At 40.6% G+C, this 25,906-nt stretch overlaps 4 protein-coding genes across 4 annotated transcripts in view; all 4 read right to left on the bottom strand.

The window, feature by feature from the left end:
* LOC116266719 (NDR1/HIN1-like protein 1) overlaps positions 1-876 on the bottom strand; it is a 1,015-nt gene extending 139 nt beyond the window's left edge. The window contains exon 1 of the mRNA XM_031648031.2: positions 1-876. This exon is cut by the window's left edge and continues 139 nt beyond it. Coding sequence (XP_031503891.1) covers positions 118-738 — 621 coding nt within the window. The 5' untranslated portion in view covers positions 739-876 and the 3' untranslated portion in view covers positions 1-117.
* Positions 877-5,302: 4,426 nt separating this feature from the next.
* LOC116245982 (NDR1/HIN1-like protein 1) lies at positions 5,303-6,114 on the bottom strand. Its single transcript, XM_031617640.2, has one exon. The coding sequence runs from the start codon at positions 6,064-6,066 to the stop codon at positions 5,452-5,454; it is 615 nt and encodes a 204-aa protein (XP_031473500.1). The 5' UTR covers positions 6,067-6,114; the 3' UTR covers positions 5,303-5,451.
* Positions 6,115-16,442: 10,328 nt separating this feature from the next.
* Positions 16,443-17,510, bottom strand: LOC116250265 (NDR1/HIN1-like protein 1). Its single transcript, XM_031623908.2, has one exon. It carries the CDS (start codon positions 17,424-17,426, stop codon positions 16,824-16,826), a length of 603 nt encoding a protein of 200 aa, XP_031479768.1. The 5' UTR covers positions 17,427-17,510; the 3' UTR covers positions 16,443-16,823.
* A 5,759-nt stretch (positions 17,511-23,269) lies between these two features.
* Positions 23,270-23,935, bottom strand: LOC116259103 (uncharacterized). Its single transcript, XM_031636782.1, has one exon. The coding sequence runs from the start codon at positions 23,933-23,935 to the stop codon at positions 23,270-23,272; it is 666 nt and encodes a 221-aa protein (XP_031492642.1).
* Between the last annotated feature and the right edge of the window lie 1,971 nt (positions 23,936-25,906).

Here is a 25,906-nt window from a genome sequence, read left to right as displayed (position 1 = left end):
AGAAGACTAAGTATTCTTCTTTCACCTCCATCCACCGCCTTTTAAGCCTCTCGTCGAAGAAAACGACCTTAATAAGTAGGAAAAAGGCGAGGGAGATGACATAGGTGGTGGGAGAGGTCATGGCTGCGACCACACGTTGGTTTGGCACGGGTACGTTGGGAGGAAGCTGTGGGACCCACGACCGCCGGAGAGGGGGAGGTAGGCGTCGCACTGGACGTAGAAGCCGTAGTGGCCGGACGTCCAGCTGCCAACCTGCCACCGGAGCTTGCCGCCGATGCGGACGGAGAACGAGGTGGAGGCGTAGCTGGGGGTCTGCTGGATGGAGGCGACGACGTAGGGTGCGGCAGGCACGTCGGTGCCGCACATGAGAGGCGTCCAGACGCTGGACTCGTCGGGGGACTGGTAGGTCTGGGGGAGCAGCACCGGCGGGGTGATCTGCTGGTCGAGGTAGGCGACGTGGGCCTCGAGGGTGTCGTAAAAGATGCCGACGCGGTTATTGGAGTTGTGGGAGACGATTGACGCCTGGATGGAGGAGCTGATGAGGCCGGGGCCGGTGGCCTTCAGCTGCACGACGGAGGCGTCCTGGAGCACGAAGGACGGCTTCGATGGAAGGAGGACGAGGTAGATTATCAGGATGGTCAGGAGGACGACGGATAGGAAGCTGGGGACTCCCCAAAGGATCCAGCGGTACAGCTTCTTACTCTTCCATCCGTGCTGTTTGCAGTAATATGTCGCCATCGAGGCGGAGCTCGGTGGCAGAGGCGGAGGAGGTTGACGAGAGAAGGTGGTGGTAGCGGAGAGAGGAAGAGGCGCAGTGGTGGGAGAAGGGCAGCCTTGGGTATGATTCTTATGGGCTGAGAGTCTGAGACACGAGGAGGACGGCAGTATCCAAACGGGTCATGTTAGATCTACAAAAGATACAATAAATTTTATAATAAGGAATATAGAAAAATAATTAACATCCGAATAAGTGCATATTGTACGAAAAGGCAAGCTTAGTTTCAATAAAATTCCACAAGAAAAAGCTTTTTCATGGTCCACCATTTTTTCTTAGCAATTGAAACTTGTGGACCACTATGGTTGGCCTCTTAAAGTTCCAAATTATGCATTACAAAAATTGGGCAACCTAAGAACCAATCAGCGTCAACATTTGGGCTGGACAAGTTTTTTTAGTGATTTTGAAATTGCAAAACGCTGAATCTTATGGAATGTTTTTTATACTAAAAAATTATGGAATTTTAGAATCAAAATGTTAGTTCTTTAAGAAATTGGAATTGTTTATTTGGTTTCCAGCGTTAGGAGACTGAAACCTGGAATTTTGATTCTATTTCAGTTTGAGGATGAACCATGATTATGGAATTTTCACTCTTGAATCAAAATTTCAAACCAACAAACACCCATCTAGTTTTTTTTTTTTTTTTAATTTTGGAAACATTATTGTAGGATCAAGAGACGGAAAAATAATTTGGTAAGGATGCCATTACTTCTAATACAACAAATTATCAAATGACAAACGCCTTATATATATATATATATATAAGGAAGAAAGATTCAACACCCCTCATTGGTCTCTATTGTGGCTCCTTTGCTTTTTTTCCATCATGAGACAAACATGCCCATCACTTTCTACAAGTAAAAATGAATGGTTTGATGCTGTGAGCACATGTTCCATGGTTGGTTTTGCAATGAAAGCGGATTAAAATATTGTTGGACCAGACTATTGGAATGAAATGATGAGCCTATGATCTGAATTTTGAGTTGCGTGAAGAGTTTTTCTACTTCATATTTTATTAAAAGAGAGCGCTCCACTTTATAATGATTAGAACACTTTCATGGATGTTTCTTTCCTTGTTCGACGATAATGGGAACTAGATAGTTTTTTTGAACCGTGTTGGACCGAGATGATGTACCGGCTTTCTTCTTCTAGATCTGTTCTGGCAGCGTAAATTCCATATGCTTTTGCAGATGTCAATTGAAAAGTTTTCATTTTCGTGTAAGTAATGACTCGCGCTTTACAGGGACTCAACCATAGGTATATAAATTTATAATTTTAATTTGCCTTAAACTTCTTAAACTCAGGGGCCGAGCTAAGGAAGGCCACATGGGCCAGACCCCTTTTCAAAAAAAAAAAAATTACATGTAATTTAGAAACTACAATTATCTCCTATTAAAATTTTTGAAACTATAATTTGTTCTCCTTCATGAAAAATTTCTAATTTTGCCCGCTTAAATTGAATTTCCAAATGAAAGTGAACCAAGTTTTAGAACAGTTTGTTTGTGATTGTGAATTATCTTAGAAGATGCAAAATATTGATAGAGTAGGTTAAAAAGTTATGAATTTAATAGATAAGGATTGCAATTAACTGTTTAATAGTACTCATAATTATGTGAACAAGTCCGGAGTCCATAGAGGGAAATGTTTAGTTGAAACCTTTTTGGGTGAGCGTGAGGAATATTTCATTCTATTACCTAAAAACGAAAAAAAAATGAAGCCCTCACCCAACTTCTTGTTCCCCTAAAGGTATTTTATCAACTTGTTAGATAGTTAGGGAAAAAAAAAAGAGCATAATAATGAACTAATTCTATTTAACGACTTAGATGGTTTTATGGAGGGACCAAAGGAATTGAGCAATTTACCTGTTTCTAAATTGTAAGTGGAAGGTTAGGTTGATGCACTTGATAGATATAAAAGCTGACGCAGATAAGTTATTGGACATGCGTCAGGGCCATTGCTTAGTGTATTTGGGAGCACCATCCATCATGTTCTTCAAAGCATTCATCTTCAAAGTTTGAATGCATACAATTTTAGCCACAAACTATTGTCAGGGAATTTCACCCATAATTGGCAAACCCATGACTCGAACTCATATCGACAAATGACAAAATCAACGGGTCAGCAAATTGACTCGCCAACTTGGTGAGTAGACTCGTCGACTCAATTAAGTTTTAAAACAATCTAAATCGGGTGAGTCAGAACGAGTCAGGACTGAGTTAAGTAGGAGTTAGGGACGAACCGAGCTAACCTTAACTTGTGGTCAGGTTTTCTAGCGATCCGAGCTGACTCAAGTGATTTTTGAGCCAACTCAGTGAGTCAGCCCACTATGATTTCACCTTCAGATTTTTCCACAAAACTTCACACATACAACTCAATCTGGTTACATTCATATGCTTGAAATTACAAAAAAGACTGATCCATGTTAGGTTCTACGGCGTCTATTAAAGTTAAAGGGCCAACGATATTTTGGTTGAGGGGCACTCGAATCACCAGCATAAGTTTGATCACGTGGGCTCTCAACTAAATTTTAAGCTCATCATACTATCATTTTTAAATTTTCTTGCCCACATCTGCCACCATGGATCTCTGCCACTTTACTAAAGTGTAGCCTTGGAATTAAGATATGAGGTATATCTGAAATCTCTTTTAGGTGGAGCATATAGAGTAAACAAACACTAGATTACTAGATTTCACCACTGTATAAAAAATGAAGAGTTGAAATCCTGTATATGTGGTCAAAGAATCAAATTTGAGATCGGATAAAGAGGTTTAAGCTTAAATTATTGGATCTGACATCTCAGTGATCTCGCACCACCTTGAAACTCACGTTAAAGGTACACAAACATGAAACAAGTCATCAATATTTCCCTATGTTGGAGACTTGACTGGTCTGGATGTTGTGGAAAGAATCCAGTGGCGGAGCCAGCGTGGGGCAGGCGTGGGCGCCTGCCCACGCCAGCCAAAGAAAGCTACATGTCAAATGGAGCCTCAACCCAGCCTCACGCCCGTGTTGCCCACGCCAAAACAGATCGGGTCTCAGCCGTTCACAGCGATCCAGCTCCAGAAAACATAAAACAGTCACCCGCCCATTGGAATTTCACCCAAAAGTAGAAACTCAGACGAAAAGGTTGCTGTAGATAAGACTCGGATGGCATCAGGTGTTTTTCATTTCTGTTGGTGGGGAAATTTTGTTTTAAGGCAGGGGCCTTTTCTTCTTAAATTCGCCAGAAAATGTCTCTGTTTCCCAAGATATTTGATGCGTCTCTGTTTCCTAAGATATTTGATGCAAACATGAGTTGCCCTAACTTTGCCAAATATGAACCCCAGTCCCCATATCATTAGTCATTTACCTTAAGCATCTTACATATTTGGATGTCAACTGCTCAATAGACATCTTACAGTATGATGTCTGATTTCTGCAAGTAACATCATAAAAAAGACAGTATGCCCACTGCTCAATAGACATTGTACAGGTTTAATTTTAAAAATCCTCAAGAAACTTTCTCTGTTCTACGACTGACTTCACGTTTGATCTATAGATTCCCATGTGGCATCTGATGTGTGGATATTTAATCTCTTATTCATGCAATCCTTTAACTATGGTCATTCGACCAAAAAATGCAACCCAAATGGCTTTTGACATGATATATGAAATTTGTTATTGTAGAAATGAAAAGAATGATGGTTAACGACACACACATATGATAAGGATGCCAGCATCATGGTAAGGATCGTTTGGAAAGGATCATGGCAAAAATCAAGGTGATGGATTATAGAAATAGTTACAGCAAAAATCAAGGAACGGTTTTGTTGATAATGAATATCTTGTAACAACTCCTTAAAATAAGGAGTTATCTCATCTGTAATGCCTATATAAGGGATTGACATACTTTGTCAATGTCAAGGCCGATGGCCTTCCGTGGGTAAAGAAAATATGCTCCACGTTAATCTCCTAAGTTCTTTTATGTTATTGTTTTATGTTTTTCAACAAGAAATATACTTTGCAGTTGTCTGTTAATGAAATGAAAATCAATTTTAATATGTTTGATCTTGCTATGTTATAAAGGCAATGCTATTATGCACCAAGGATATCTTTTTTCATCATAAAGTGAGTAGAGTCTGATAAGGTATAAAGCACATTCAAGAGTAGTTGAATCAAAGTAGTTCAGTTGAAATTTTTTTTGACAAACTATGTACTAGTGCCCCATAGCCAAAAAATTCTGGCTCCGCCAGTGAAAGAATCATATTTGAAACAAGAAAGAAACTAAGAAGACTGTGTCGTCTTAGCAGTTATATACTGAAGCATTATATACACTATATCCTTTCAGATTGTTTGGCTCCTCAGTATGCTTTGAGACATGAACTGCAAGCAGCTTGTCTCAAGGCTTCATTCATGAATGAAATTATGATTATAGAAACTGTTTTCCTTATCAAGTAATCCAAGTCATGAAGAATGAAGAGAACATTAAAAGGGCAATAAGAAAATTTCAACAGGAATTTTATTTAAGAATCACTGCCGTTCCGAGCTCCATCAAAAAGCCTGAAATATGCCGATTGCAAAGAACAAGAAAAAGTAGACTATACATTATTCTTTACCTCCGTTCACCACTTTTCTTTGATAAAAAATGGCCCTATAAAGTAGGAAAAAGAAGAGGGAGATGACTGAGGAGGAGACGTCATGGCTGCGACCACACGTCGGTGCCGCAGGGGTAGGATGGGAGAAAGTTATGGGGCCCTTGACCGCTCAAGAGGGGGAGGTAGGCATTGCACTCGACGTGGAAGCCGTAGTGGCCGGACGTCCAGCTGCCGACCTGCCACCGGAGCTTGCCGAAAATGCGGACGGAGAGGTAGCCGGAGGCGTAGCTGGGTGCCTGCTGGATGGAGGCGACCACGTAGGGGGCGGCGGGCACGTCGGTGCCGCAAATGAGCTTTGTCCAGACGCTGGACTCGTCGGGGGACTGATGGGTCTGCGGAAGCGGCACGGGCGGGGTGATCTGCTGGTTGAGGTAGACGACATGGGCATCGAGGCGGTCGTAGAAGATGCCGACGCGGTTGTTGGAGTTGTGGGAGACGATTGTCGCCTGGATGGAGGAGGTGATGAGGCCGGGGCCGGTGGCCTTCAGCTGCACGACGGAGGCGTCCTGGAGCACGAAGGACGGCTTCGATGGGAGGAGGACGAGGTAGATTATCAGGATGGTCAGGAGGAGGAGGCCTAGGAAGATGAGGACTCCCCAAAAGATCCGACGGTAGAGCTTCTTTTTCATGAACCCGCTGCTGAAAAACTTCTTCATGGTGGCGGAACTCGGCGGCAGAGAATGAGAAGTTGGTGGTAGCGGAGTGAGGAAGGGGTGCAGTGGTCGGAGAAGGGTGGTGTTGGCACGATTCTTATAGGCTAAGACTAAGAGTCCGAGACCCCAGGGTAACGGCAATCCACTCTCGGTTCAAACGGGTCATGTTAGCTCGGATACCCGATCCAAATTCTAAAAAGAACGGCATCAGATCGGATTTGGTTTGATCTCCAATCAAAACCCGGATTGGATTATAGGCAGTCTACACCGATCGAGATTCAAGTTGGATTTTTCATTCGAGATTGCCAGGCCAGCTTAGTTTCAAAAAAATTCCACGAGAAAGTGGATTTCATGGCCCACCATGTTTTCTTAGCAAATGAAACTTGTGGACTAACTACATAATTTTTATGCTACGGTCAATAGAAGAAAAAAATCAACGTCAAGAGAAGTGCATGGTATACGTAAAGGCCAGCTTAGTTTCCAAAAAATTCCACGAGAAAGAGGATTTCATGGCCCACGACATTTTCTTAGCAAAAGAAACTTGTGGACTACTACAGTTTGTTCGTTATGGTCGGCTTCATCGCATCTACGAACTAGATGTTCGGGTTCAAATTCGCATATGAATACTGCTGAAGAAAAGTCCTGACAACATTTGAATGGATTATTTAAATTCGCAACCTGAATAATCTACTTTTACCTTCACATCAGAATCCAAATCCAACTTTAAAATACACACGAAATCGAGACCGCATTATGATACGTTAGTAACTAACTTTTATATATAAAAAAAAGATATGGAGGGGCCAACTGAATTGGTGCTAAGTGGAAAGTTCGGTTGATGCGCTTGATAAATATAAAATGTGACGCGGATAAGTCACTGGCCATACGTCAACGACTTTGCCTTCTGTTCAACGCAGTAAGTTTCGGTGAAACTCGCTTAAGTGTATTTTAACAATCTTGAGAACTTGAACGCATAGAATGTTAGCCAGCAACCGATTGCCATGGGATTTCGCCTTCAGCTTTTCCATGCAAGTTCACACACAACTCGATCCGGTTATATTCCTACTGAAGCCAGGTCCCAAGGCACCAGGATATTGCCAATCTCAAATAATCAGATGTATGTATATCAGTGTATCTCATAATTTCGGAGCTTACTGAATTCAAATCAAATGTAGCTATTGCCAATCTCAAATAATCAGATGAATAGCAATTTGTGTTATTTTTTATTAACAAAAGGTTGGAAGGAGGCCGACCCAGTTTGATTCCGAAATAATTAGATAATTTTTCAACTAAACTAGGGCCCATATAATTTGAGATTCACATGTAATCTATTCTTGTACTCGTGTATAATAAAATCAATTTCCAACTCAAATGAAATCTGATTGAACCACTTTTTGTTCATTTATGACGCATTAGATAGACAGTTTGTTATCAAATCTAGGGAATGAACATTAAATTTGGTGTCTCCTCGAAGTCATCCGACAAAATTGAAAGGATACAGAGCTTTAAATTTTGGGTTATCCTTGAAATAATATTCGAACTATTGAAAGGTGACGGCCGTGGACCGCTGGGTCTCGGATTGGTCCGATGACTTTGTATCATTAATTATAATAAACCTCCTCACTATAGGCTAATACCAAATCACTGCCCAAGTGTTAGAGAACTACAAACCAGGCTTGATTTTTTCAGAAAATTATTCACAAAGGCTGCCCCATCAATGTCAGTAGATGAAAAATGTTAACGAGGCATGCAGCACCAAACCTGGTTATGTATTGGGTAATTATGCACGAAATTTTATGTGGCTTTTTAAAAGCGAAATCTAAAAAAGTGAAAAGACTTAAAAGGACAATTTTTTTGCAAAATTTTTAAGAATGTCCCTTTTCTTTAGCATACATTTGTTGCGCGCAACGAGTGGCGCATGCAACTCAAACTCATGCAGCACAGGTGATATGTAATATGTTAGGCCAGATTGGGTATTTGGGGCATGAAATGACAAAAACACCCTTATAGAGAAACTTCTACGAAGGCAAAAGTGAAATTTGAGAAAATAACTTTTTGTAAAGATGAAAATGTCCCCTTTTGGGGAAAAAGTGGTTATAAATTCCGAGTTTGAAACACGACTATTTACAGGGATAACAACATAAAACAATATATATATATGTGTGTGTGTGTGAGGAGAATTGTATATAAGATAGATATACTCAGCTGACTAAGAAAGGTGCGAGAACGCATTGCAAGATCTTGAAATACAACAATGAAAAACCTAAGACGCATCGTGCATGCTATAACAATTGATTCAAAGTGTTTCTCAACGTTTCCTTCTTTAATATTCTGCAAGAATCAGTTATTGATTGGCAGCGCGATTGGAGCAAAAAAGTATTCGAGATGGCATGGGTCCTTATACTGCAGATCAATACTCCAGATGATGTGTTTTGCTTCCTCTTAGCCCATACACATGGTTAGGGACGCCACACGGATCATGTTGGAGTCAGATCAGATGTAACATTTAACATCTGATCATGTTGGAGTGAGATCAGTCAGATCAGATGTTAGGGATGCGAAGTGTTCATAAATTTAAATTTTGTGCTTCCAACTCCATTTCGAGTTTTGGGTTTGAAAAGCTTGACTTAGATTTGAACTTGGGTTTCGAATCTAATTTGGATTCAAGAATTGAATTTTGGATTTAAATCTCAGATCTAAAGTTGAGTTTTGTGTTTGGGTAAAAGAAGGTAGTCGTTTTAAAAAAATTTGAGGTGATTAAAGAATCCCAAAATGATAAATCAAAATTAAATGATAAAGGGAAAGAAAATCTTTCCACAAAATCAGATTTAGTTTCCTTATTTATGGTCAAATGGATGCTAATGTCCCTTATTTAAGTTCTTTCTTTGCATTGTGTAATCAATGCTCATAATGACCTTCCATGGCGAAAAACCATATGCTTGTTTAATAAAAATAATCTTTTAATTATTGTTTGTTTACTTTGCTTCTTTTATATTTTTTCAACATAGTAGCAAGAGAAGAAGATCAAAGCCCAAAATGACTTGCAGACGACCAAAGAGATAGCTGCCATCTTCATAAAGGCAAGGACTTGATTCGTTTGAATCCAAACCTCATGAAGCAAATTTGGGCTCGTCGAATCAACAAGAGAGATAAAATGATTAGGTTTTACAAAGTTCTGCAGCAAACTTGAACTTTCAAACATATCGTCCAGTTTGAAGGAGGATGTTAACGATAAGGTTGAAAGACAACCACTTCTAAAGAGATTTAAGGAAAGAATCACAACAAGATAGATCAAAATTAAATGATAAAGGGAAAGAAAATCTTTTTACAAAATAAGATTTAGTTTTTTTATCATCAAATGGATGTCAGTGTCACCTATTTAAGCTCTTTATGGGCATTGTGTAATCAAGGTTCATGATGGCCTTCCATAGTGATACCATGCATATTTAACGAACATAATTTTTTCATTGCATTTGTCGGGCATGCCTTTTCTCTATCTCTCCTTCCTTCGCATTCTACGTTGGTACTATGATGAATTTCAATGGCCAAGATTGGACCTTCAGCAACGCTGGGAAATGTCCTGGTTGTTTTTATTGACACATGTAAGCAGTCTGGACCTGTATCGACAGTCTATGCACCGAAACCTTGTCGAAAAACACGGAGTATTGTTCGAGTTGCTAAGATCGGAGAGGCACGAATGATTGCTGCTTCGAAAATGTTGTTTTTTTTATCGTCTAAGACAAATAAGGAAACAGTTTGGTGAATTATGGAGTCCATGTTTCTGTTGCAGCATCTTCGGCATCCTTCCTTGATTATGTTCTCAAACTGAAGGATGCCCAAGATGCTGCATTAGTTGCAAGAAAAGAAGCACGACATGGTTCTTATATAACTGGTATCAAAGTCTCGGTTCACATATCTGGCAAGGTGGGACGATGTGAATTGAGTCAGTGTAGAAGTCAACGGTTAGCTGTAACTTTTGGCAGCGTGGCGGGAGATCAAACAGGTACAACGGCTAAAGGTGGACAACAGACTCGTCTGCAGTGAAAGCTGAAAATAGTGCTGACATCGGGAATAAAGTCACACGGAGTACTGTTTGAGTTGTCAAGATTGGAGAAGCACGAAAGATTGTTGCTTCGAAAATGTTGTTTCTTTGATCGTCTAAAACAAGTAAGGAAGCAACTTAGTGAATTATGAAGTTCGTGTTTCAGCTATTTCCTTGACTGTGTTCTCAAATCAAAGGATGCCTAAGATGCTGCAGCAGTTGCAAGAAAAGAAGCACGACATGGTTCTTATACAAGTGGTATCAGAGCCACAGTTCGCACATCTGGCAAGGTGGGACGACGTGAATTGAGTCTACATAGGTGGACCACAAACTCGTCTGCAGAGAAAGCTGACAGTAGTGCCAACATCGAGAATGAAGTCACACGGAGTACTATTTGAGTTGCCAAGATTGAAGAGGCACGAAAAATTGTTGCTTCGATAATATTGTTTCTTTGATCATCTAAGACAAGTAAAGAAGCTTCTTCTTGAATTATGCAGTTCATGTTTCAGCTATTTCCTTGACTCTGTATACAAACTAAAGAATGCCCAAGATGCTACAGCAGTTAAAAGAAAAGAAGCACGACATGGTTTTTATACAACTCGGATCAGAGCCTCGATTCGCACATCTGGCAATGTGAGACGATGTGAATTGAGTCAATGTAGAGATAGCCAACGGTTAGCTATAATTTTTGGTTGCATGTCGAAAGGGAAAACATGTTCATCCACTGAAGGTGGACCACAAACTCGTCTGCAGAGAAAGCTGATAGTAATGCTAACATCAGGAATGAAGACACACGGAGTACTGTTAAGTTGCCAAGATCGGAGAGACACAAAGGATTGCTGCTTCAAAAATGTTGTTTCTTTGATCATCTAAGACAAGTAACGAAGCAGTTTGGTCAACCATGGAGTCCATGTTTTCGCACTTTCCTTGACTGTGTTCTCAAACCAAAAGATGCCAAGATACTACAGCAGTTGCAAGAAAAGAAGCACGACATGGTTCTTATACAAGTGGTATCAGAGTCTCGGTTCACACATCTGGCAAGGTGGGACGATGTGGATTGAGTCTACACAGGTGGACCACAAACTCATCTGCAGAGAAAGCTGACAGTAGTGTTGACATCGGGAATGAAGTCACATAGAGTATTGTTTGAGTTGCCAAGATCGAAAAGGCACGAAGAATTGCTGCTTCGAAAATGTTGTTTCTTTGATCGCCTAAGACAAGGAAGTAGCTTGTTGAATTATGGAGTTCATGTTTCAGCTATTTCCTTAACTGCATTCTCAAACTGAATGATGTCCAAGATGCTGCAGCAGTTGCAAGAAAAGAAGCACGACATAGTTTATATACAAGTGGTATTAGAACATCGATTGGCACGTCTAGCAAGGTGGGAAGATGTGAATTGAATCAGTAGAGGTAGCCAATGGTTAGCTGTAATTTTTAGCAGCATGGCGGGAGGTCAAACATGTTCTTCGACTGAAGGTGGACCACAGACTCGTCTGCAGAGAAAGCTGACAGTAGTGCTAACATCGGCAATGAAGTCACATAGAGTACTGTTTGAGTTGCCAACATTGGAGAGGCACAAAAGATTGTTGCTTCGGAAATGTTGTTTCTTTGATCGTCTAAGACAAGTAACGAAGCAGCTTGGCGAATTATGGAGTTCATGTTTCAGCTATTTCCTTGACTATGTTCTCAAACCGAAGGATGCCCAAGATGCTGCAGCAGTTGCAAGAAAAGCAGCATGACATGGTTCTTATACAAGTGGTATTTGAGTCTCGGTTAGCACATCTAGCAAAGTGGTACGATGTGAATTGAATTAGTGTAGAGGTGGCCAACGGTTAGCTGCAATTTTTTGCAGCATGGCGGGTGGTTAAACATGTTCATTGACTAAAGGTGGACTCCAAACTCATCTGCAGAGAAAGTTGATAGTAGTGCTAACATTGGAAATGAAGTCACACGGAGTACTGTTTGAGTTGCCAAGATCGGAGAGACACAAAGAATTGCTGCTTCGAAAATGTTGTTTCTTTAATCGTCTAAAACAAGAAAGGAAGGAGCTTGGAGAATTATGGAGTCCATGTTTCAGCTATTTCCTTGACTGTGTTCTCAAACCAAAGGATTCCGAAGATACTGCAGCAGTTGCAAGAAAAGAAGCACGACATAGTTCTTATACAAGTGGTATCAAAGCTTAGTTTCGCACATCTAGCAATGTGGGACGATGTGAGTTGAGTTAGTGTAGAGGTAGCCAACGGTTAGTTGTAATTTTTTACAGCATTGCGGCAAGTAAAACATGTTCATCGATTGAAGGTGGACCACAAACTCGTCAGTAGAGAAAGCTGACAGTAGTGCTAACATTGGGAATGAAGTCACACGGAGTACTATTTGAGTTGCCAAGATTGAAGATGCATGAAGAATTGCTGTTTCAAAAATGTTGTTTATTTGATCGTCTAAGACAAGTAAGGAAGCATCTTCATAAATTATGGAGTTCATGTTTCAGTTATTTCTTTGACTGTGTTCTCAAACCGAAGGATGCCCAAGATGCTGCAGCAGTTGTAAGAAAATAAACATGACATGGTTCTTATACAACTGGTATCAGAGACTTGGATCACACATCTGGCAAGGTGGGATGATGTGAATTGAGTCAAGGTAGAGGTAGCCAACGGTTAGTTGTAACTTTTGACAGCATGTCCGGAGGTTAAACATGTTCATCAGGTGGACCACAAACTCGTCTGCAAAGAAAGCTGATAGTAGTGCTAACATCGGGACTGAAGTCACACGGAGTACTGTTTGGGTTGCCAAGATCGGAGAGACACAAAGGTTTACTGCTTCAAAAATGTTGTTTTTTTATCGTCTAAGACAAATAAGGAAACAGTTTGGCGAATTATGGAGTCCATGTTTCAGCTCTTCCATTGACTGTGTTATCAAACCGAATGATGCCTAAAATGTTGGGGCAGTTGCCAGAAAAGAAGCACGACATGGTTCTTATACAAGTGGTATCAGAGCATCGGTTCGCACATCTAACAAGGTGAGACGATGTAAATTGAGTTAGTGTAGAGGTAGCCAACGGTTAGCTATAATTTTTGGCAGCATAGCGGGAGGTTAAACATGTTCATCGACTGAAGGTGGACCACAAACTCGTCTGTAGAGAAAGCCGATAGTAGTGCTAACATTGAGAATGAAGTCACGTGGAGTACTGTTTGAGTTGCCAAAATCGAAGAGGCACAAAGGGTTGCTGCTTCAAAAATGTTGTTTCTTTGATCGTCTAAGACAAGCAAGGAAGCAGCTTGCCAAATTATGGAGTCCATGTTTCAGCTATTTCCTTGACTGTGTTCTCAAACAGAAGGATGTCCAAGATGCTATAGCAGTTGCAAGAAAAGAAGCACGACGTGGTTCTTATACAACTGATATCAGTGTCTCAGTTCACACATCTGGCAAGGTGGGATGAGGAGAATTGAGTCAATGTAGAGGTTGCAAATGGTTAGCTGCAATTCTTTGTAGCATGGCTGGAGATTGAACAGGTTCATCGACTGAAGGTGCATCGCAGACTCATCTGCAGAGAAAGCTGATAGTAATGCTGCGATGGCAAGCACATCAGTGGAAGCTCGACCTGTTATGGTAGGGACGACGATTGAATCGCTCAACTACTCTATGTCAACAACGACTAGAGGGTTTGAGGATTACTACGTTGGGACAAGTCAGACTTTGGAGAGAGACTCAGTCTAAAAATCATAGTACTGACTATGCTTGGGGACATCGGAAATGAAATCACACTGAGTACTATTTGAATTGCCAAGATCGGAAAGGCACAAAGGATTGCTGCTTCGAAAATGTTTTTTTGATCGTATAAGACAAGTAAAGAAGCAGCATGGTGAATTATGGAGTTCATGTTTTAACTATTTCCTTGACTGTGTTCTCAAACCGAATGATGCCCAAAATGTTGCAGTCGTTATAAGAAAAGAAGCACAACATTGTTATTATACTATTGGTACCAGAGCCTTAGTTCGCACATCCGGCAAAGTGGGATGAGGTGAATTGAATCGGTGTAAAGATAGCCAATGGTTAACTGCAATTCTTGGCAGCATGGCCAATTGTTTTGGTTTTGGAGGTTAGTGAATTCAAATCCAATTTAGTTATTGTCAATCTCAAATAATCTGATGTATAGCAATTTGTATCATTTTTTGTCAATAAAAGGTTGGAAGGAGACGGATCCAGTTTGATTCAGCAATAATTAGATATTTTTCAACTAAACTTGGACTCATATAATTTGAGATTCACATATAATCTATTCTTGTGCTCGGGTAATAAAAACAAATTTCCCACTCAATTGACACTTTTTGTTCTTTTATGACGCATTAGATAGACAGTTACTGATCAAATGTAGTGAATGAACTTTAAATTTGGCGCCTCCTCAAAGCCATCCGACAAAATTGGAAGATACAGAGCTTTAAATTTTGTATGGGCCTTGAAATAATATAATTTTGTATGGACCTTGAAATAATATTCGAAATATTAACATCTCTATCATGAACCCACGAAAGAGATAGTCGAGATTCAGACCTATCCTTTGAAGAAGGTGACGGCCGTGGATTGCTGGGTCCACCGGGTCTCGAATTTGTCGGATGACAATATATCATTAATTATAATAAACCTCCTCACTGTAGACTAATACCGAATCACCGGCCAAGTGTTAGAAAACTATAAATCAGGCTTGAATTCAGAAAATTATTCACAAAGGATGCCCCATCAATGTTTGTAGATGGAAAATGTTAACGAGGCATGCAGCAACAGGTTGTTGCCTGAAACGAGCGGCGCACGCAACTCAAACTCAGGCAGCGCAGGTTATATGTTAGGTTAGACTGGGTGTTTGGAGCAAGAAATGACAAAAACACCCTTTCAGATAAACTTCTATAAGGGCAAAAGTGAATTTTGAGAAAATAAATTCTTGTAAAAACATGAAAAATACACCCTTTTGGTGAAAAAAGAGGTATAAATTCCCAGTTTCAAACACGATTATTTGCAGGGATAACAACATAGAATAAAATTATATATACATGTGTGTGTGTGTGTGTGAGAGAGAGAGAGAGAGAGATATACTCAGCTGACTACGACAGGTGCCTGGAATAAGTTGATAAGATCTTCAAATACAAGAAAGAAAACTTAGAACACGCATCCTACATGCTATAACATTTGATTCAAAGTATTTCTCAACGTTTCCTTCTGTAATATTCTGCAACAGATACAGTTATTGATTGGCAGCGCGATTGGAGCGAACAAGTATCCTGGAGATGGCATGGGTCCCCATATCTTGCAGATCAACACTCCAGATGATGTGTTTCGCTTCGCGTCAGCCCATACGCATGGTTAGGGGTGTCACACGGAACATGTTGGAGTCAGATCAAATGCGCCATTTACCATCTCCGATTTGTTACATGTTCACGTAATCGGATTCAAATCTTGAAACGAATCAAGAAAAGTTTATGTCATATATGAGTCTATTTTCTTAAACTCTCAATCCAAATCTGATCCAAACACGACTTTTAAATTCACAAACGAATATAAAACCGACCCTTGAATACACCATATCGCTTGTGTGTTTGATTACCAACCAGCTTAGACCTAATGTGATTTAAGATCTTAATATGATTTAACAAACCTTATTGGGATGAGGTTGCCCTGTTAGGAAGCAAACAGAGATAGAGCAACCACCCACGTGAGAAAGGTACGCTTTCACATGGCATAAAGCCAAAAGTATTAAGATCAAACGAGAACTGCAGCTTCCTCTATATATGCATTGCCACCATGCCCGCAGCTCATCCATCCCTCTCGTCTTACCAAACTTAAAGTCACAATTGTAAATCAAAACCTACTTAAGTTCGGCCAAATTTGTTGGAGCAAATTAAACAGTTACTCTTGAATATACTTGTACATCCTAAAGATTTAAATTTTTTATAACAAAGTTAGTATTAGTTCCAAATTATCACTCGGAACCGTCGTGCCGGTGGCATTTATCGCTTTTATTAGTTCCACCTTCACTGCTTTATGAAAACAAATGTACCAGCTTTATGAGAGAGAGAAAGAAAGACAGGACAGATTTCTTTTGTTTTTTTTCTCTTTTAAAATTATCAAAGCTTAAACTCAAAGTGACAGACTCCACCGTAGCGAAGCGAAGCCCACTGGTTGGCAATAATTTCAAGATATTTAAAATAGTAAACCTCACCACCAACACCCTTTAAAAAATTGCCGTCGCCAGGAAAAGGCAAAAAGGTATCGATAAGCCCATCGGCTCCTGCACTCGCTCTGCTTTCGTCCATTAACGAACTAAAAAAAAAAAAAAAGGAAACCCATAACTTATGAAATGACATATTTACCCCTACTATGACCTTGGCTCTCGATATAATGAGTGCAAAAGGCGCACAATCAATACATTATACACCGCTTTTTCTCACTTCGCTTCTCCAAACCCACAAAAATAAAATTCAAAAGAAAATTGGAAAATTCATACAAGGAGCCGCACGCTATACAAATTACGAAAACAAGGCTGCTCCTTTACAGGCTATTTGTTTTGGTTTCTTACCGCTTTCCTCATGTTATTACCGGCTTGGCACCGCCTTGGAGTGACCTCAATTGACTAAAATATCCTTAGGGAGAAAAGATGTGTACAGGAAGGGAGGAAAAGGGGATCGGCAGGGCAGGGCGATCTTACAGCGGAGAAGAAGGGGAACGGCGCTCAGACGTCGGTGTAGCACTGGGACGTCGGGAAGACCGTGTGGGTGGAGCGGCCGGAGAAGGAGAGGTAGGCGTCGCACTCGACGTGGATATGGTAGTGGCCGGACGTCCAGCTGCCGACCTTCCACCGGAGGCGGCCGTCGACGCGGATGGAGAAGGGTCCGACGCCGTACTCGTGGGCGTGGTCGAGGGAGGCGGCGAGGTAAGGAGCGATGGGGACGCTTGGCCCCAGAAGGAAAGGCGACCAGACGTTGACGTCGTGGTGGCCTTCGTAGGTCGAGGGGAGCACGGTGCGGAGGGTGATCTGCTGGCCCATGTAGGTGGCGTACACCTCCAGCCGGTCGTAGTAGATCCCGACCCGGCCGTTGGGGTTGTGCGACGCGACCGTCACCTGCATCCTCGACGTCAGCAGGTTGGGGGCCGTCAGGTTGAACTCCATGATGTCGGCGTCCTGCAGCACGAACGAGGGCTTCGTCGGCCGGAGCACGAGCCATATCACCAGGATCACGAACAGCACGACGATGATGAAGGCCAGAAGCGCCGCGAAGAGCTTCCGGTACAGCTTCTCCTTGCCGTCTCCATGCTTGCCGCAGTCCTTCGCCATGGCGGATGCTCACAGAGAGACAGATAGGGAGGAAGAGGAAGAAGTGAGCAGAGAAATGAAGGGGATGGGTCTTTAGATGATTGGTGGGGAGCGGTGATAGTGGGGGATTTTATGGCTCCCAGCTGAAGGCAAGGGTTTCCAGTGCAGGGGTAGCCTGTTCCTCGTCGGTGGACGGATATGGTCTTTGACTCCTACATGGCGATTGGCGAGGCGCTCCGGGGGTAAACGGGTCGGCTACTTTATCGGGTCCTTGTCTAGTACACGCCTACGCGGCCCCAAATGCAGGACCTTTACGTCTTATAAGATCGGTTCTAGGGTAGTCTAGTTAAGGGTGACCCGACCCGATGATACTTTTATCAGGCTGAGTTGGGGAAGGGTAACTTCGTCTTTTAATGCAGGAGGATGTAATATAGACAGGCGGCAAGGGTCGAGCCGGAGGCACCGAGAAAGTGCGCCTTCGGAAAAGATGGACGGTGTGAAGTGCGAAGGTGCTAGAAGGTCTCGTCACGCCTTTGGCTCTCTGGACGGTGGAAAGACGAAAATCTCGCGATATTTTGACGTTCTTGTAAAGAATAAATATCGTGAGTGGTGGGGGTTGCCTCGATTGTTGTTTCAAAACGCTTCCGTGTCGTTTACTCCACTTAACTAGTGACACAGAGAAACGCGCTTCCCCGCTTCCGTTTTGCTTTTTCATTCTTGATCCTTCCCTTCGTGTCTTTCAATGTCATTTTCAAGTAACTTTTAAACATTTTATCTATTACCATCGCTTCCCATATTCGTTTGGTTCGTCTACTATAATGAAATATTAGTAAATAATTTTCTAATATTGGACACGTAGAGAAGCCAAGTTTTAGCCCTATTACGAGAAGATGCTTTCATCAGCCATGTGCAGGCCCCGTGGGCAAGGTGGCTCCTCACTAAACGAACGAAGATTAGTTACACCGGATGTGATTGATTGTCTGTCCCGTGTTGATCTTAGCCGCTTGGGGCGTGTTTGATAGCCACCAACCTCAAATCCATCCATCCGAGGCAGATCTGAAATCACACTTTCACGCTTCCTACGATTTGATATCTCTCGTTTGGATTCCAAGCTATGCATGTGCTTCTTTTGATGTTGGCTCTCTTTTTCCTTGATGTAGACCTTTAACCTTATAAGTACCTGCAACGGCGACGATTTTGAGATGAGTAGCGTAGCCAGTTTGAATAGAAGGTCTGTGAAAGTTTAGTTGTTAGTTTGATTTGTGTGAGTTAGACTGTAAATAGTTAATGTTTTATATTTTAGTTGATGGGTGCTTCACTTTTCACCTAAATCTTGAAGCACTGTATAATCGGACAAGGCAGTTTCAACCTTCTCAAAGTGCTTGCTCTTTTGTGATTTAGTATGCTTGCTTTTACTTTACAAAATAAAAGACAAAAAATGGTGAAATTGCAATGGCCGTTCATTTATAGATGAACGGATCGCCGTGCACGTCGCTGGCTGCCGGAATCTATGGGCAACAAAAAGACTTCCTCCAGATATCTCCATAAATATCAAGCCATGTGAAAGCAGGGGTGCTTTTATAGTTTCTCTCACTACATCTGTATGCAAAATTTTATACTGGAGACCCATATTTTCTTTGGGTGTAAACTCGAAAGCTTTTTCCATTTTTCTTTTTAGAAAGCGACCATCTTGTTGTTGACAGCAACCACACAGGAAGATGCGGGATTTGAAATACATTTTGAAGAACACGCAAATTTCTTGTTTGCTTTCATTTTGGGTATTCTCCTTTCAAAACTAAAAGCCATGAATCGCGCTCTTCTTTTACATTTATTTATTTAAGTTGTTGCAGTTTTCGATTTCATGGACCACGGTGAAACTAATCTTTTATTTTACTACTGGGAGTAAAAATGCAGTTACCGTCCAAAAGTTTTAGTTTTAACAGCGTAGTTATAAATTGTAACACTGAATGAATTGGGTTTCACTAAGGAGTACAAGTAGGCAAAAGTTAATGGACAATTGGAATGGAATGGCATATCCCATGTTTGATTTGCATTTTTGAGATCTTTGAAAGTTCATTAATATAAAAACCAAAGCTTCGCCGTCTAATTAGGCTAGAAGGCTTGAGATTGTAAAGTAGCAAAAGTTATGGATCTTAGATTCGTCTAGAGATGCTTAGTTAGTTAAAGCATCGGTTTCAGCGAGGAACACTTGCCACATCTACAAGAAAATGTGGAGCAGAGGTCATACTTGAGATCCACACCTTATTACAATATCTTCAAAATCCAAAAGCCGCACTTGGTTGCCTCTCACATCCAAAGGTCCCACTTAAGGTAAGGCTCACCTTCATTACATAGAAGATTTGATTTCAGATCCGTAGATTTTAACTTTTATGCATGACAAGCACTTTAAAGTCGATGGTTCTAGAATGTATAGCTTCTTAGAACGTTGGATTCAGGTGGGCCATTTATTAAATCTGACCTTTGAATTTGCAACCAAATGCTACCTAAGAAACATATACCAACTAACTTGGGCTGGATATATATATATATATATATCATTTGAATCGTTACGTAATGTGATCTGAGAGGCCTTTAAGTTGCAAAAAAAGAATAAGATTCATGCCTGATTAAACCCTTACATAACCAATCGGAATCCGTACGTGGGGCTAGTTGTTCTTTTTTGTCGCCAAAGTCGGAGGCTGATTAAAATAAGGGTCGGTTCCTCGGCCAAACTTCACCACCCCATGTGACAGGTCCGCACACACCCTGGGCAGCGGACACCATTTTTCTGGTTTTCTTTCTACTTATTCAAGGGAAAGGATAATAAGCACGGCGGCAGCAGTCCAGGTCAAAAAGTAGGCGCGAATCTCATGGCCGGCGAAAGGCGTCGTTTCCCAAAGGCGTGTTAGCGTATGTATACATGGATATAGACGGTTGATATTGGCGTTAGAAAATCATTCACAACAAAGTTGAAGAGCCCGAATAGGCGTAATCAGGAAGATATAGGAAGTTAGGAGATGATTCTTGGGGGAAGAAGCCCATTTTATGGAATGGAAAATTTGACCAACTTTTGTGAGGAGAACACTGTGGAAAAGCTCAGGCACTTGGGTTAACCTAATGATATTTATGTATTTTGATAATATAACGAAAATTGGGTCTTAATTGGTTGTTATGCATTAAGATAATATATCAAAGAGAGAGCGCTTAAACTAATGACCTGCCACCTACTACTAGTTACTGTTAAACCACTTAATCTTATAAGCATGTGAAGATCATTGACGAGAAAAGCACATTTAATTGCGCTAGAACAAAACATCAGTCTGCTCTTTTCCTCTCTCTTTTTTCTGTTTTCTTTCCTTATCTTATAAAAAATGAAAAACTGATTAGGAAAACGAAGAAAATCTCAAAGACAGTACAAGAGAAAAAAAAAAAAAAGTTTATAATTTTGTAGTGTTGAAAAGCGCGATGCCTTTTGTAGCTCAATTATTGGACGATCCACCCAACTTTAGACTTCCCATCTCCTGCCCATTTCACTAACCCAAGTGACAAGCTACAATAATCCGCCGGAGTACAAGAATTTTCTCAACTCTGAGAGGAACATGCGAAATGATAAGATATGGTTTTGAAATTTGCTTCCCCAACTGACACTAGGATATACATTGAGTCGGAGCAGTTCGAAACTCATATATAATATATTATCTAAGCTGACGGTGACAGCACAAGTAAATTTTTGGTTGAGGGACGCTAATATATGAGAAATTGATAAAAAGAAGACACTTAGGTTAGGTTAGGAATAAAAAACAGAACGTTAATTTTTTTGCTAAAAAATTTACTTTAAATAAAATATAAACATCCTAATATATTTATAAAACCTATTTTGATATAAAACATGTTTGGAATCACGTTGTTTTTATGAAAACTGTTGGTTTTTTTATTATCAAAACGTTGATGCTACGAGAGCTATTCGTTTTTGCATATTATAAAAACAATATTAAAACCCAAAACATGATCAATTTAATATATCTTTTGCATCAACCTATCCTTAATATCATATTGATAAGGTTAGATTTCAAAAAAAAAAAAAAGAACACTTTAAACATTATATTAAAAGGGGTTTGGTTTTTGTCCGACCTATTGGTCTTTTCTCTACCAATCACTCCTAAACATAGTAACTAAAAAAATAACTTATCATGGAGTTAACAAATACATAGTGAAATGGCTGAAGGATACAGCTAACAATATAATAAACAAATTTTGTGTGTCCGTGTCGGCACGTATTTTACTTTTCTCGTCAGCAAGACTTGAATAAGTCGATTCAAACGGTACAGCAACTCATTTTTTCTTATAGTGGCAGGGTAACAAATATCTGAATGAGGGAGGAGTACCAACACTTAAAAGATAGACCATATGTAAATAAATAAAAAGATAGGTATGAGGCGTATATTAATATACAAATAGACAAATTGTGTGGGGACTGGTGCGGACAATTACCACCAGCCTGCATCTACGTCTGCTACCACTGAGCCTCAAAGAGTTGATCCCAGCCAAGCAGATTCTGCTCGTCGAGGTTGAGTATGCTTAGTAAATGAAGACGCAAAAAGCCTTTTCCATTACTCTAAAACTGTTAGCGTAGTTGGTGTCCCCTTGTTCCTTCGAGCCTTTTGATAACTGTGTGTGTGTGTATATATATATATATATATAAAAGCTGAAATAATCTTCCTACCATTTAGAGCTCCATCCAACAGCTGACAACACCACTTAATGCATTGCATTGGACAGTATGCTGTAAGAGTCCAACTTAGGATTTTTCCTTTTAAATCCAAATGGAGAAGTCTACTATATATATATATTCACCCGATACAGAGCTGTATCACATGAAGAAGGCTGATTTACCGGTTGTCCCCAAGCATTGTCGTCGTGCCAAAACGATCGAGACCGATTTTGAGTATGAAAGTTGACCTTGGATGAGTGTTTGCAATGTTGGTGGAAAATAACCCAACAAAGACTTGTAGATGAAAAAATACATGCCCATACTTGGAGCGTCCACTAATTTTTGTATGTGGCAATCTATGTATTATATATGTACCAATTAAGCAAATACAAGAACTATGTAAACTAATTATAAGTCGTTGAACCAATTTAAATGATAGTGATCGTTTATTGAACGTCATGTATGAAGTTATTTTTAAAATAAAGGTGAATAAAAACTTGCATTTGATTTTAACAACGTAATTTTATCTGCGACAGCAGGGGTGGCTCCCCTTTCCCTTACCCATCATGGGTAGGCAAAGCTGCGAAGTCTCCTGGTGCAAGAAGAGGAGAGAGAGAGAGAGAGAGAGAGAGAGAGGAAGAGGGATTTATGAGAAGAGGGAGGGCCAAATAAATAGGAGATCTGAGCCATCCGATTGTAGATTGGATGACATATATTTGATGTACGTTGATGTTTTAGAAAAACTAAATTCATAGCATTCCTGATACAGGGCCGTATCTGAAAAAAACGACCTCTTAAAACTTTTATTCTATACAATTAAATCCTATAAGTGTGATCCTCAGGCTAAGAGTGATTTGATGGGAAACATATTATAAGTTAATTATCCTTTCGAGTCTAATGTTTTTTTCTAATAGTTAAAAAACTAGTGGCTTCTTTAATATGAAAATTTGGATAGAAAAATCAATATTTTCTCGCTAAGCAACTTGAATTAAAGCGTGCTATGTTAAACATATTGGTACGCTAAAATACCTTTTAGCAAAAAAATTATAAGGTTGTGAACTCTCAAGAACCAACTCAAATAATTAATTTACATGAAGTGCAGAGAAATCGGAAACGAAACACAAGAAACAGGGAACGAGAAGTTCTATCAAAGTCAGTAACAATGAGTTGCACACCGACGGACTGAGTTCAATGTTCCAAACAGCGGATAGCCTCCTGAGGGAGGCGGCCAATCGATCACCACATTGTGACAGTCAACCTTCAAAGCCTGCCACCGGATCCGCCAAGGACCGCCGTTGAACTGCACCGACGACCACAGCTGCACGTTCAAATAAACCTTCCCCTCTCTTCTGGCGCCGGACTTCAGCTCGCATGAATTCGAGGCGTTGGCAAAGTGGATGGCAAGATGCACAGGGACGGTGGTAGTGTTCTGCTTCTCCTGGTAGAAAGAAGGGATCGAGGTGCTGGCCAGAGGCTCGTCCTCGTAGCCGATGGCGGCCCGTACATTCTCATACTTGACTCCAAACTTCTTGTTTCCATTGAAGACGGTGATTTTGACATCGGAATCTGCCGTCGGTTGGTCGCCGGAAGAGTTGAGAAAGGAGAGAGTGGCACCTGTGACAAAGAAATCCGGGTGCTGGGGACGGAAGGCCATAAACAAGTTGAGGATGACACTGCCCAACAAGAGGAAACCGATGGTCGCGATTATGGTCAAGGAATGGGCGTTTGGATAAGAACAATGCGGCGCCGGAGGATGCGCAGCGGCGGAGCACGACTCCTGCGGTGGACAATCCTTTGTGACCTTTGCATCCTCCGCCATCCTTTTGCTTTTCCCGTCAGCGGATGCGCGAGAGGTTCTCTTGTGCTAAAAAATAAGAGGTGGGTTTCCCAGAAATCGATGCACTCAATTTCCTAGAAAAGGAGTGACAAAACAGAAGATAATCAAACAAGGAAGGAATCTTGAAATGAAGTTTAATGGGGAAAGATTACCTGAAATGGAGGGGATCCCTGCCTGAAAATGTTACATTTTTATGACAGAAAGCGCGCTAAGAATCAATGTCATCATTTGCAAAATCAATAAGATTCATTTTGTTGAATAGGAAATGTCAAGTGGAATAAAGGTCACAATTCCACATAGTCCAAAAAAAAATTTCTCATTTATGTATGTATTGATTGACCCTAAATCATAGCTATCTGGCAAACTAGTGACTCGAGTCAGCGAATTGATTTATTGACTTGGTTGAGTTTTAAAATAACTTCAATCAGGCGAATCAAGCCTAGTCAGGCTGAGTCATTCCGAGTTGAAGGGAGTTAGGAGCAAGCTGAGCCAGCCTTGACTCGTGCCCAGATTTTTTAGCGACCCGACTTGACTCGGGTGGTTCCCCAACCAATTGGCAAATCAGCCAACTATGCCCTAAATTTTTACATAATTATATGTAAAATGTTCTTCAAGTAAATGGTCAGTGCCTTTCAACCAAATCTGGCTCTCACACTTACCATTCAGGCTTAGGCCTTCCAACTGATTCAAGGGGCACCATTCCACGGACTTTATATCTGATAAGGTATTATAAATATACTTTTCAAATCCAATCAAATGCAGGACATAATAACATTATTTTTCTTTAAACAAGAATAAGAAGTATTTTTGTAACGTGTTTACAACGATGTATTTCTTGTCATGTGCTCTCTAAAAGCAAAAACATGGTGTGATGCTTCTGCCTGCCTTATCAAACAGTGGGTAAACACCTTTCTGAAAATTTCTATCTCGACTCCCTCAAATCTAAAAGCTCATATTCCTGGATAAAAACACGCTCTGGATTCCAAAAATTGTGTACCTCTTTTAGTTTCTCAACTACTTGATGCTTTTGCATCTCAAGTCTAGTTCACACCGGTTATTATTTGGATCCATTTTGATTGGCATGCAGTCTCCGTAAGGTAGCAATGGTTATAGATTCATATAAACAACCAATGTGCATACCTGAAAATGCTTTGGCATCAGCCTGGCCCAACCCAGCTGGTTAGAGTTGGCCGCCGGCCGGTCAGCTTGGTTGGTTCGATCGGTTTCGTTTAGGATGCGTTCGGATCCGAAATCTTGTCTTCCTTGTGACCAGCTATACATCCGCTGTCTCTGGTTTCTTAATTATTAAAATTTTGGTGAAAGTACAATTTGGATTTTTTGTTTTTTTCAAGAAAAAGTTTGTATTAATTTCTATAAAAGTGTAGAGATCGAAAAGCATGAAGTAGTCTCATCAATACAACTGTGTGCGACGCATACATGTTGAAACATAGCCGACATAATAGAACTCTAATCACAAGTTGAGAATGAAAACGGTATTTTGAGTTTGTCATGTTCATTATAAAACTACCTTATATTTGATTAGACGAGTATATGGGACAAAATATCTTACCAATATAAACCAAGCTTTTGGATCATGTGGCCTAAAATGCTATGTTACAGAGGCTGACCCAACATATACACCGGCTCTTCAATGTTTCTTTATTTTTGATATAACATTTTCAAATATTTGTTATGTTATATAGATAACGGTGTTTTTAAAATAAAAATATGTGAATGGGTGCCCCTCCAGAAGTTTGTTCTCACTCCACCACTGCTATATTATAATGCATGGTAGGAGCAACAGTCCTCTATGTAAACTCTCTCCGTCAGCTCTCTCAATCTGACACGTAACAATCTAAAACATGCAGACTTGATCCTTCAAATAGAAATTGATGTTTGATCTCATAAAAATTGCGTCTCATTTGATTCAAATGTGTATCACCATTGATCTTT

This window comes from Nymphaea colorata, chromosome 1, assembly GCF_008831285.2.
Source record: "Nymphaea colorata isolate Beijing-Zhang1983 chromosome 1, ASM883128v2, whole genome shotgun sequence".
Classification (NCBI taxonomy): domain Eukaryota; kingdom Viridiplantae; phylum Streptophyta; class Magnoliopsida; order Nymphaeales; family Nymphaeaceae; genus Nymphaea; species Nymphaea colorata.
Note: the sequence above shows the minus strand (reverse complement) of the source record. Positions and strands in the feature narration are given on the sequence as shown.

What these genes read in the sequence shown, in the direction of transcription:
- LOC116245982 (XM_031617640.2), bottom strand. Translation starts at nt 6,066, where the DNA reads ATGAAGAAGTTTTTCAGCAGCGGGTTCATGAAAAAGAAGCTCTACCGT.
- LOC116250265 (XM_031623908.2), bottom strand. Translation starts at nt 17,426, where the DNA reads ATGGCGAAGGACTGCGGCAAGCATGGAGACGGCAAGGAGAAGCTGTAC.
- LOC116259103 (XM_031636782.1), bottom strand. Translation starts at nt 23,935, where the DNA reads ATGGCGGAGGATGCAAAGGTCACAAAGGATTGTCCACCGCAGGAGTCG.